The sequence below is a fragment of the Phyllobates terribilis genome, unplaced genomic scaffold (genome assembly GCF_046119375.1).
Source record: "Phyllobates terribilis strain yellow unplaced genomic scaffold, ASM4611937v1 Scaffold_5__5_contigs__length_657084704, whole genome shotgun sequence".
Lineage (NCBI taxonomy): Eukaryota > Metazoa > Chordata > Amphibia > Anura > Dendrobatidae > Phyllobates > Phyllobates terribilis.
In genome coordinates this window covers 186,279,679-186,293,504 of record NW_027362765.1, presented here as the reverse complement: position 1 = coordinate 186,293,504, position 13,826 = coordinate 186,279,679, and the positions used below count along the sequence as shown (strand labels likewise).

At 39.6% G+C, this 13,826-nt stretch overlaps 1 protein-coding gene across 2 annotated transcripts in view; it reads right to left on the bottom strand.

Moving 5' to 3' along the window:
• Window positions 1-13,826, bottom strand: part of WNK4 (WNK lysine deficient protein kinase 4) — a 180,187-nt gene that overhangs the window by 55,662 nt on the left and 110,699 nt on the right. For both annotated transcript variants that reach the window (XM_073683601.1, XM_073683602.1), the window contains exons 2-4: window positions 12,905-13,077; window positions 12,182-12,402; window positions 11,643-11,800 (exon numbers count right to left, since the gene is read on the bottom strand). In XM_073683601.1, coding sequence (XP_073539702.1) covers window positions 11,643-11,800; window positions 12,182-12,402; window positions 12,905-13,077 — 552 coding nt within the window. The remainder of the gene's footprint in view (window positions 1-11,642; window positions 11,801-12,181; window positions 12,403-12,904; window positions 13,078-13,826) is intronic.

Sequence of the window (13,826 nt, the reverse complement as noted above, 5' to 3'; positions counted from 1 at the left end):
GTATTATTCAACACTTATTTTCACCCTCGGATTCACAGATACCTATTAGTGTTGATAATCTACAACCATATATGACTTATGTTGCTGAATCCCATCTTTTGGTCACAACACATGTCCTTGTATGTAAAGAGTTCTTTGTTTCCTTAAAATTTGATTTAGTTCCAACTTTCTTTCCGTTTCTTGCTAATACATGATAAATTGCTTCAATTTCTGTACGTTCTGCAAAAATCTTGAAATAAGTGTGGTTGGATATTGCAAAACCTGCAACAGTCCACAGCTGCAACTTTAAAGCCCGGTCTCCAGGTGCGCAGCTCGCTAGGGACTAATTAAAATCTGATAAAGCAGAGAACGTCGTCTCTGTGCCGAGATCTCTCCCTCTTTTCATTTATGGTCTATTTATAAATGTTTATCATCCAAACCTGCTTTCCTGTACTGAACTTTCCAAACCTTGTCGGACCTTTTCCTGTAAACACGGCATTCCAAATAGGATTCCTCTGCCGCTGATCGAAGCTGCTTCCCACAGTTATAAAAGCCTTCCATGCCATTTATCAGCTATTCACAAAGAAGGAGGAAAACAACCAAACTCCATTCACTGTGAGATAATACTTTTCATCTCTTCTTCAGCTCAGAATGGCAGATAGATGACATCAGACCGGTTGAATCGCAATGCTCAGACATGAAAAAAAAATCACAACTATCATATACTTAGCAGTGTGTTTTGCAGATTTTGTACCATGCGCAGATTAAATTTAAGCTACGTGAGCAATAGTTTCTCCATTCAGAAAATTTTGAGAAATTAAACAGTAAGGCTGGCTGAGTTTCATTGAGAAAACTCAAGACGATTTTCAACTGACTTTTTCATCCGAGTATCCGTTTTTTTACATCCGTGCAAGATCTGTTTTCATATCTCTACACTAAAAAATATACATTATCAAATACAGTTTTCTACGTTTATAATAGAAATTAATCCATAAAAATCGGATGCCACTCAGATGTTCCATGTGGGATCTTTTTTTTTTTACGCACCCATAGTCTTGAAAGGGTGAGACTCATCCGAGACTTGATATAAAGTCATTAAATATGTAAACCATATATTATGAAAATACAAAACAACTTTATGATAATGTATGTAAAGCGCTGCGGTATAGGTTAGCGCTATATAAAAATAAAGATTGTTAGAATCAAGAATTGGTGTGCAGCGGAAATACAGAAAAAAGAGAAACAGGTGCACACACTGAATAAATAATGATATATTATAAAAACAGTCTGAATGGAAATATATAAAAAGGAGGCCTGTTTTGTATAAATAATAACAATGACCATCAAGTCACATGCTGGGATGAAACCCATTATTACATGTAAGATCACAAGTATAAGTACCCTGTGGTATGTATGAAAATATCGATTACTATAGATAGATGTACAAGTGACCGAATCAAAGGTAATACAGATGGTAGTATACTTGAAACAGGACCACCTGAATGAGAGTGGTTCAGGAGGTCCTCATGGGTGGGCGCCACTCTCATTCAGAATGTCCTCAGGGATGGGTGCCACTCTCATTCAGAAGGTCCTCAGGGGTGGGTGCCACTCTCATTCAGAAGGTCCTCAGGGGTGTGTGCCACTCTCATTCAGAAGGTCCTCAGGGGTGGGTGCCGCTCTCATTCAGAAGGTCCTCAGGGGTGGGCACCACTCTCATTCAGGAAGTCCAGTTTCAGGTATGCTATCAACTGTATTACCTTTGATTCGGTCACTGGTACATCTATCTATAGTAATCGATAATTTCATACATACCACTGAGTACCTATAGTTGTGATCTTACATCTATTACTATTTTTATGGGTTTCATCCCAGCATGTGACTTGATGGTCATTGTTATTATACATACAAACAGGACCCCTTTTTGTATATTTCCATTCAGACTGTTTTTATAATATGTCATTATTTATTCAGTGTGTGCACCTTTTTCTGTATTACCGTTAAAAAACAATTCTTGATTCTAATAAAGCTGTTTTGTACTTTCACAATATACAGTACAGACCAAAAGTTTGGACACACCTTCTCATTTAAAGATTTTTCTGTATTTTCATGAATATGAAAATTGTACATTCACACTGAAGGCATCAAAACTATGAATTAACACATGTGGAATTATATACTTAACAAAAAAGTGTGACACAACGGAAAATATGTCTTATATTCTAGGTTCTTCAAAGTAGCCACCTTTTGCTTTGATGACTGCTTTGCACACTCTTGGCATTCTCTTGATGAGCTTGAAGAGATAGTCACCGGAAATGGTCTTCCAACAATCTTGAAGGAGTTCCCAGAGATGCTTAGCACTTGCTGGCCCTTTTGCCTTCACTCTGCGGTCCAGCTCACCCCAAACCATCTCGATTGGGTTCAGGTCTGGTGACTGTGGAGGCCAGGTAGCACCCCATCACTCTCCCTCTTGGTCAAATAGCCCTTACACAGCCTGGAGGTGTGTTTGGGGTCATTGTCCTGTTGAAAAATAAATGATGGTCCAACTAGACACAAACCGGATGGAATAGCATGCCGCTGCAAGATGCTGTGGTAGTCATGCTGGTTCAGTATGCCTTCAATTTTGAATTAAACCCCAACAGTGTCACCAGCAAAGCACCCCCACACCATCACACCTCCTCCTCCATGCTTCACGGTGGGAACCAGGCATGTAGAGTCCATCCGTTCACCTTTTCTGCGTCGCACAAAGACACGGTGGTTGGAACCAAAGAGCTCAAATTTGGACTCATCAGACCAAAGCACAGATTTCCACTGGTCTAATGTCCATCCCTTGTGTTCTTTAGCCCAAACAAGTCTCTTCTGCTTGTTGCCTGTCCTTAGCAGTGGTTTCCTTGCAGCTATTTTACCATGAAGGCCTGCTGCACAAAGTCTCCTCTTAACAGTTGTTGTAGAGATGTGTCTGCTGCTAGAACTCTGTGTGGCATTGACCTGGTCTCTAATCTGAGCTGCTGTTAACCTGCGATTTCTGAGGCTGGTGACTCGGATAAACTTATCCTCAGAAGCAGAGGTGCCTCTTGGTCTTCCTTTCCTGGGGCGGTCCTCGTGTCAGCCGGTTTCTTTGTAGCGCTTGATGGTTTTTGCAACTGCACTTGGGGACACTTTCAAAGTTTGCCCAATTTTTCGCACTGACTGACCTTCATTTCTTAAAGTAATGATGGCCACTTGTTTTTCTTTACTTAGCTGCTTTTTTCTTGCCATAATACAAATTCTAACAGTCTATTCAGTAGGACTATCAGCTGTGTATCCACCTGACTTCTGCACAACACAACTGATGGTCCCAACCTCATTTATAAGCCAAGAAATCCCACTTATTAAACCTGACAGGGCACACCTGTGAAGTGAAAACCATTTCCGGTGACTACCTCTTGAAGCTCATCAAGAGAATGCCAAGAGTCTGCAAAGCAGTCATCAAAGGAAAAGGTGGCTACTCTGAAGGACCTAGAATATAAGACATATTTTCAGTTGTTTCACACTTTTTTGTTAAGTATATAATTCCACATGTGTTAATTCATAGTTTTGATGCCTCCAGTGTGAATGTACAATTTTCATAGTCATGAAAATACAGAAAATCATGAGAAGGTGTGTCCAAACTTTTGGTCTGTATTGTATATCTTATGTATTTAATGACCTTATATTAGAAAGAGACCTGGGCAGGTAAATACTGTTGCCCTTTTCAGCTGTGTTAATTCTTGAATTTTTGGGCAAATTTCAATTTGTCTTTTTTTGTGGCTTTGCTAATATATTAAAATGACAATATTGTACATGTATCATTTCAGAGTTCTTCTGATATGGCCACTAGGTGGTGCTATTTTATTGATATACCTCTATAAAGCTTTTATTTATATTAGCGGAACAATCAACTTCCATTTATCACATATATTGAATGGTTGTTTTAAAAAAATACATTATATTTTAATACAAAGCTACAAAACATAAGAACAAAAAACTATTCCCATCAAATGATTTAAAGCACAATTTCACAGTTAATGAATGTATCAAATAAAGTTGCCATAATTTCTTCCTTTGTATCCTAATTACTGATTAAGTCTCTGCCAGTAGAAGATTAAAAGATTATCTAAAGACTACTTAGAAATCTCCCAACGTTTTTCATTTTTCCCTTGGGTCTAAATTACTTCTTGTTACGGTAAAAGACAAATGTGCTACCCATTATCGTACGCCCATATTCTTCGGCTTACCAGCAACATGAGACTGTACTACAGAGCACTTTCTGTGTCTGTGCCAATTTCAGGAGCAATCAGCATTAGACTGGTCTTCGCTGCTCTCGGTGCAGTACCAAGCAGACGCACACATCCGCATTTTCTCCGAACTGCAGGCTATTAAGCTGATTGCATCAAAATATATAGGCTTGAAGTTTCCATCCCATTAATAAGTAATTACAGCCATGCTCCAGGGCTAGTTTGTTTTGGAACGGACTCAGAGTATAAAAACTTGGTGTTTGCCAGAAAAACCCTTTCCATGCCAGGTTGGAAAATGAGATGAAGAACAAATGAGTCCTTTAAGAAAAAAAAAATCTAGAATATATTGTAGTGTTGTCTGTCACTCTGAAAAGTACTCCTCTGAAACAATATAATGCCTGAATAGCTAAAGAGACAGAAGATCGACTCCTTAGAAAATACACTGTTTTTAACACATATATCCCTCCCAATAGAGATGTTAAGGTATATTATGGAACTTGACCACAGTCTCTATCCTCTCTCCATTGAAATATACCAGTGTTGGTTACTGACAGCAAATTTGGTTTGTCTGAGCCTGCTTTTTCCAATTAGAGCTGATATTGCTGTTGCTTGGTATGAACATGGCCTACATGGCCTACATACTCTTGTCTCCAGTATTTGAGGAAAAATACAAAGGCCTGGAGTAATACTCCATCTATGGCTAACATTGTCTACATTCCAGCAAGGCAAGTAGGCAAGGTACAGTGGCCCCAATTCAAAGCAATTTTGCTATTAAATTACTTGGAAAAGTCACATTTTGGCGCAACTCCAAGTTGTGCAACATTTTTGTGACTTTTGGCGTTCTCACGCCAGTTTCTTCCAGCTCCACCAAAATAGGCAGAACTGGGGCGCGATGCCAAAGCTCATCTAATTCATGATGACTTGTGGTGTTCCTCATGCCAGAAATCTTACTACAGTCGGAGTTGAAGACTAGAATAAGATTGCTGGCGTGGTGTATAGGGACATATGCCATTCGTCAGGCGCTCCAGAATCATGAAGAGGCGTGTACGTCTTCATGAATCAGGAGTGTCTGACTCCACCACGCCCCCTCATCAGGACTAGTGAGAAAATTGTACAAAGGGCAGGTGCAGATGAGCACATTTTTGGTCCGAGTGCGATCCAACAAAACATCGGATCGGACTACTGTCCGAGAAAAAATCACTGCATGTTCGAGTTTGATCCAATATTCGAATCGCAGTTGGCCATGCAAGTCAATGAGTGCGTTGAAACCATCGGACTGCATTTGGATGACATCTGACTGCAGTCTGAGTTCTGCAGAGTAATTTTTCTCCATCTTCTCCTCATCCAAAAGAATCAGATCGCACTATGATCACATTCTGACCAAACTCTGATAAGAGTTTGATGACTGTGTCATATGCATAATCGGCCCGAATCTCTCAGATGAGAGAATCTACGGTTGTCCGCACCTGCCCTTAGTAAGAGTAGACTGCAGATTGATCTAGAGACTGACAAATTGACACTATAACCCATTGACAGAACCACTTCATAAGCTGGAAAATATTTATTAATTTTACATGTGTTATCGCAGGCTTTTAAAATTGATGGCCTATCCTTAGGACAGGCCATTAATATTAGATCTATGAAGGTCCAACTCTCAGCACCACCATCAATCAGTGTTGAAGCCTTAACACTGTTTATATATATCTTTATTAAATACAATATTGGTATTGACAAATTGTGTCTTGGTCCTGGCTGTGCTTGGTACTGAAGCTTTGTCCCACAAAGCTTCAACACCAAGTATAACTGCTATTCAAAGTATGGAGTTGAGCAGAAGGGAAACAATGCAAACAGTAAATTGACTGCAACATCTTTAAACACAGTTTGTCTCTCATCAAAATAATATTGATAGCCTATCCTAAGACTAAGCCATTATTTTAAGAAAAACCTGAAGAATAGTCAGCTTAAGTTAAAACCTGAATTGCCCTTTAAAAGGGTTTTCTACTACTGAACAACCGATTATTAATGAGCCCAGGGAGGTGAAAAAAATAAAATAAAACATACTATGGGTATGTGCACACTGTCGGTATTGGCAGCGCTTTGAACGCAGTATACTTTATGCTGCATCCAAAGCGCTGCACGCAGGTGAATCCGCATGTGTTCATTGAACCATGCAGATTCACCGCATCCTATACATTGCACTGATATCATTTCTCTTGCGGAGAAATTGACATGCTGTAGTCTGGAAAGAAGCGTAGCATGTCCGTGTCCGTGGGTGATCCGCAGGTGCACAGAGATGCATAGTGGGCATGGGATTTCTACAAATCCCATCCACTATGCTGTAACATCTGGCTGCTGCAGATTGCACGCAGCGCAAGGTGCAATCCGCAGCAATTACTGATCGTGTGCACATACCCTTATTTCCCAGACTGGTGGCACTTCTATGTACTAAGTGCTGCATTTCTCACTAGTCTCCAGTGATCAATATCCGGTGAGGGCATCACATGAGGTTTGAAGCCGATCTGCGGCCTTTATTTGGTTGCAGTGCATTAATTGTCCTCTCAGGCATAATACTGATTCTTCCGCTCAGACGAAATGTGAACGCTGATTGGGTGCAGTGCTCACATAACTCCCCCGTCAGATGGTGATGCAAGGAGACAATCGGGAGGGGGTGGGGATACAGTGCTGAGTACAGAACAACAGTGGTAGTCCGGGAGACAAGTGTCATTTTTTTTTTAATTTCACCTCCCTGGCTCTATTAATAAAGGGTTGTCCAGTAGTGGACAACCCCTTTAATAATGTTAAAGATAAGGCAATAAGCTAAAATGGAGCTCGATTTCACATTTTTCTAAAATGCCGGTCGACAGGGATCTATGCTTGAGAGACAATTGTTATCTGCTCTGCATATTGTATAATCAGATCCCAGCATGGTCTCATACATTCATTAATGCAAGGTTAATAAAATCAGGCCATGTGTAATCAGATAATAGTCATTGCTGCATCTGGCTTGGGATGAATTCTGCATGGAAACTGGCTTGGCTCTGCTCCACTAATCAAACTTATGTGCCTTGATTGTAAGAAAGACATCTGATGGACTAAACATAAATCAATAACAAGATGGAACTGGAGACCTGGAGGATATAGAGGGCCACAAATTATGAGATTACAGGGGTCAGTAGAGGGTGAAATATTTCTGGAAATTATTCTGTGTTGAAGTTACTTATGTAAGTAAAATTCTCCAACATTTACTGCTTCTCAACTATCTTGCCTTTGAAAATGTCTTTAATTGGGTTGCCCTACAACATCGCCTTTTTTCTATTATAACCTGTAAGTCAGAAGGGCAATAAAAATAACGGGACTCCTACTGTAAAATAAAAACCCCTAATGTAAACCCTTACTGTACTGTATAAAATAATGGTAGAAAGAAAGGCCCTAGTTCCCAGTTTTTGTCTGTAGAGCAGGCCAAGCATGCTTGGTCCTTCTGTGTGGACTTAAGTGAGGGTGTTGGGGATAGAAAGGTGATTCGGCCATAAAGAACCTAATTGGTTAAAAAATAAAAAAGGCGGTTGTCATAGGACAAGCCCTTTAAGTTTCAACATTTATGATGAGCGCAAAATGTCGTCTTTACCTATTTGATCTAAATGTTAAATATATCAGATATCGAAATTTCTTGTGGAACAAATCAAGCCAGACATGTCACTTGAAACAAGGATCACCAAGCTATGACTTGCCTACTTGGGACACATCATACGAAGAGAGCAATCACTGGAGAAGGACATCATGGTCGAAAGAGTAGAAGGAACAAGGCGAAGAGGAAGACCAGCAACTCGATGGCTTGATACAATCAAAATAGCGGTAGAGAAGACCCTGGTGGACTTATCTAGGTTTTCATAAGAACGATTTTCCTACAGATCGTTCATCCATCAAGTCGTCATGGCCCAAGATCGAGCTGAAGGCTTTTAAATAATAAATAGCCGTAAGAACCCACCTGTTTGTTTTGCTTGATGTCTAAAGTATTTGCAAAATCAGAAGCCAGCACCAAAGTTCAAAGGCTTAGACATAAATAAAGGTGAAATAAATTACAAATGGAGTAAAAGTTTTCATCCAACTCGTTATACATGTTTACGTGATTTGGACAGTGTACATTAAGTTATAGAAACGAGTTCAGAATTTGGAATTGCAGCTAGATTCTCATAAGTGGACAAAATACTCCTAGTGCACAGTCCAGTTGGACTTTAAGATTTCATTACAATGACAAAATGTTATTTATTTAACTCTGCAGAAAAGGAGCTGGCATTGGACAGAAGGAGGGTTAGTGCTATCGCTATGTTTTTTTACTACTATATGATTGGTGAGATCCACTTTTCAAAAAGTGGGAAAACCCTTTATATTAAACAGTAAATATAGTTACTCTATTTGGCGACCTCCAGAATTTTCTACATTGTCCTGAAACAATTAGTCTTGTGGAAATTCTGCAGAGAACACAGGGGTTAATCCCTCAATCCTATGTTTGGCTGAAGGCATTGACATTTTGGTTTACTGCAGACATGGCAGAAGGGAGAGGCTCCTGCTGCAGCCAGTTGTCTTGTAGCGATACACATGACACTGAGGACAAGAAGTGGGGCATGGCTGAGTTTTTAAGACACACAGATAGAATTTCTTTATATATTTTTCAGTTTTAATTTTAAATTAAGATAAAATATTATATAAAGGAGAAGATTAAGGGAGGACGAGCTGGGAGATTTTCAGTGTTTAGTGTTCCTTTAAGAGGTTAACCCATGTCTGACGGATGGAATTACTTGAATTGTGACTTGGTTACTATATTTGACTTTTTGGGTAAATTATCTCGGTAAATCTATCTTGACTTATTGACTTCTTTCCTGCAGCTGACTAGTTATCTCTCACTTTTAATGAAGAAGCCATTCTCGTATCCTAGAGCATTGTACACCATGGAGGGAACAATCCTTTCTTTCTCCCCTTATCTAAAATTCTTATCAAGTCTTAATTACATTTTCCATTAACAGTTTCATTAGACTCATACCTCCCTAGAAATGCCGGCCATATAACACTGTAGTGCACTGTACACGGGACATGCCAGGCACTTCAATATGAATCTATTTGATCCCAAATTAATCAATGTGCCTCACTTGAAAATATATATGGTGAACCTCACAGCTGTGCAATGAAATAACCATAGCCACTCGTCACCAAACGTATATAAGAACGTTCCTGGTCATATATACAGAGAAATAAAACATCCTCCCTCCTAATCAAACACTGGTTTTATAATACTAACAGTATGGATTTACATTGCCCATATATCCTCGCTCTCCCCTGCCGCAGGCTGTGCATGCAATTTACGTAGATAGTCCGCAGACATAGTATAAATATTATACTGTCACCGTAATAACATCAATACCAGCAACAAATTCCTACCCTTGATTAATGGTCCATGATAGATATTTTTATGGTAGATTTTTTTTTCATTCTAAATTTCGCTCCTAATTTGCCCGAGGATGGACCACGTGCATGAAATCATTTCTTTACTCCTTTGAGAAATGTGTAATACATGATCTAGCAAGAGGGGAGAAGGATGGGAAGTGACAACTGCTGGGAGAATATTTCTGTTTCCTAAAGTAGGTGTCAGATGGCATGGGAGGATCCGCAGTGAAATCTGCAATGGGAAAATCTTGCAGATTTTGTTGCGTATTACATAGCGGAAATTGCCTTGCAAAGTGTAAAAGCCTTTGTAAATATGCACAGCATCATTTATTATTATTATGCTCACTTATACAGCGCCACAGCACTTTACAAATATCATCATGTCCCCATTGGGGCTCACAATCTAGATTCCCTATCATACTGAATCTAGAGGGAGTCTTTGGAGTGTGGGGGGAAACCCACGCAAGCACGGGGAGAACATATAAACTCCTTGCAGATGTTGTCCTTGGTGGGATTTGAACCCAGGATCCCAGCGAAGCAAGGCAGCAGTGCTAACCACTGAGCCACCGTGATGCCTAAAAGAGCATAAATTGATGTGCTGCAGATGACAATTCTGCAGCACAGGTCACTTTCCACTACAAGTTCTTCTTGAAGGATGTAAATGAGATTTTTTCTCTGATCCACAACGCTGGTACTGCAATACACAGCAGAATTTCCACCTGCCACTACAGTAAGGCATAAAAACCACAGAAAATGAATATCTGCATATCTAACTGGAGCGGCAGGTGTAGGGCTCATGGACATTGCTGTATTATGGCTTTGTACAGCGTTGTAATATTGCAATAATTGAAGACCATGGAGTTTTCCTGATTTTTTGCATGGCTCCAATTTTTTACAGGGAGATTTTTTATGGGCCTAAGGCTCTGTTTGGAGCCAGAGAGATTCCATGTGCACCTGCTCTGTACGCGAGGCCAGGGGATTAATATTACTGACACATGTCATATATATTTCAATAAAGATATCAAATATCTAAAATTCTTCAAAAATACCTGAAGGGACAATTGAGAATACTTTCAGTAAGCAGAAATTAATAGGAACTATCTCAAACAGATCATCTCCACCATATACCCTACTGTGCACAGCCAATAGGAGGTGGTCCAATGCTCAGGTCCCTTACCATTAACTAAAGCCAAAGTTATTTTCAACAAAACTATGGAGGACAGCAGGATGCACCCCCTAATCAATGGACACTATGGATATCCAATGGCCTTCTATTTCAAACAGCTGAGGGGGGGCAAACAGTCACCACGGTCGGCATCTGTTAAGGGTTTCTGCAATGTGAACTGGTTGGATATGACAACTCTGATTGTATAAATGTTATCTATGCATACAGACATATATATATATATATATATATATATGTAACCATATACAATGTATTTAGTTCCCTTAAACTAAACATAGGCAGCTCGGTTTCTCAGTGGTTAGCATTGCAGCCTTGCAGCGCTGGGGTCTTGGGTTCAAATCCCACCAAGGACAACATCTGCAAGGAGTTTGTATGTTCTCCCCGTGTTTGCCTGGTTTCCTCCGGGTTCTCCGGTTTCCTCCCACACTCCAAAGACATACTGATAGGGAATCTAGATTGTAAGCCCCAATGGGGACAGTGATGATAATGTCTGTAAAGTGCTGCAGAATACGATAGTGCTATATATGAAAAGCATAATAAATAATAAAATATAACTACACATAGGTTTAGTGGATGCAAAGGAATAATATTTTGATGTGTGCTACTTGTGATTATCATATAGATACGTTTTATGTAATAACATATTGTACTTCGCCCAATGTTACATTTATTGAAACATATTTTATACCATTCTTTGAACTGCAATTTTGCTTCCAAAATATTTCTCAAGGATTGCGACATTTTAGAGCACCTACATGTGAATATATCTGGTCGTGGATACTCACCGAGGTCACCTTTCGGTATATTTGAGCGGCATTCTGGCATTCAGAATAGGGATATTCAGAGGTGGCCATCTCCAGCATGCACATCCCAAAGGCATAGACATCAACTGCTTCATCATACTTTTCTTCATACATCTCTGGGGCCATAAACTCTGGCGTGCCTACGATTATTAAAAATGATGTCACATTTTAAGAAAAACTTTTAAGAGCGAATATTAATTTTTAATTATTTCAGATTACTGTTAACTTGCTCACATGGCACATTCAAGCCCAGACTGGCAATCTGGAAATGTAGTTTTTTGCCAGTAATAATGATATAATGATATAATTTGAGATTATTAATGTACTTGTCTAGACTATGAATTTTTACCACAATGGGCTGTATAATTTGAGTCTGCCTACAAATACAGCTCTACAGTACTTCATTTCGTTAATAAGTGATCTACCCTCTGTTCTGCCATGGAATCAGGATGGTAGAGGTGTCACTACAGATACCAGGGTGGGTTCACATGTTTTACATTTCTGAATCTGTAATATTTTACCTATAACGCTCTTCGCAAAAGAAGCACTCTTTAACGTGGCAAGTCCTAGGTCCCCAATTTTTACAAAGCCTGTTGGCCCTGTGATGAAGATGTTGTCACATTTAAGGTCACGATGAATGATGGGAGGAGATCGGGTGTGGAGGAAGTGCAGGCCTTTCAGAATTTGACGGCTCCATCTTTGTAAAACCTTCAGTTTCATCTCCTTGAATCTCTTCAAGTAGCTGAAATATCAAACGTAAGACAATTTTAGGAAGATTCAAGCTCATTTAGAAAAGAAGCAAAGAAGCAAATTCTCTGAGCAAGGAAATCATTTATGGAAAACACAAGTAAATTATTCTATGTATACAATGGATATAATTTGGGGCTTTTCTAGAGAGGATTTATAAAAATTACGAATAATCATTTGCAGCATTCTTAGGGTTGGCTATCTAGGCGTGAGTATGAAGGTAACGTAAGGCTCAGTTGCAGTACCGGACACAGTCACCTTTGTATGGACATCTCTGTGCCAGGTACTGCAGGTGCCAAGGAGTTCCAGTTGGCTGCTGATCATTTGTCCTACTTATTTACAGGAGTTCCAAGGTTAGACCACCCCCTTCCCAATCATATACTGAAGGCTAGGTCATCGACTGAAAATGATAGAAAACACTATAGAGAATGCAGTTTTGTAAAAAGCCATATACTCATCAGAATCAATGTAAGTGTAAAAAATAATGATATCCTTACGTCTTCAGTGTCCCAGAAGTCATGAGCTCGGTAACCAGGACTATACATATCTGCCCTTTCACGATGGACTTCCAAGAGTCGTAAAAGCGGACAATGTTAGGATGTTGTAGTCCTTTCAGCATCTCTACTTCCTCACTAAACCTCTGGCGCTCTGCTTTAGTCAGCTTTCTGGTCTGTACAAAAGGGAACAGAAAAAGTAAAAAAAAAATAATTATCATGCATCTGCGATGGGTTCCTCAACAACATTTGAAACCTAAACTACCACCCCAACATTTTTTTGTATTGCAGTGCCGGAGTGGTGCCACTAATCTAAGTTCCCTGAACATAGTCTCATACTTACCAGCCGCCATCTTCATCTTTTATTGACGCAGCTCCTGTCGTCTTCTGCAGGTTGTGACCTACCAGATCACTCCAGTGTTTTCTGAGCGAACTAGTAGTCACAACTCAATGCAAGTCTATGAACGTCACAACAAGGCCAGTATGAGGCTCCCATAGACTTACACTGAGAGCTTGCGACTGTTACCTCTGACTTCAGTCAAAAGTTGTGGTCACAAGATGGCGGCGCGGGACCAGAGTGGCGCTGGAAAAAGTGTAAGATCGCAGTTGCTAAGTATAATACTAGGGTCGGGGAACTTAGATTGGTACCACTCCAGTGCTGAAATAAAAAAAAATGCTGGGGTGGTGCTTTAAAGAACTTGTAATAAAATAATATATTATACACAAAACTGGTTTATGCCATATGGAAATCTAAAAAAAACACGAGAATTAACAACTATTAATTTTATTTTCAGTTGTTTCTTAAATGTTCTAGAAGGACCGTATAATAAACTCTACAAACTCCCTGCGATGACTTAACAGCTACATAATGAATTATATGAGTTACTTTGTGACGGGACCCCTGCATGTTCCCATTTACATATCT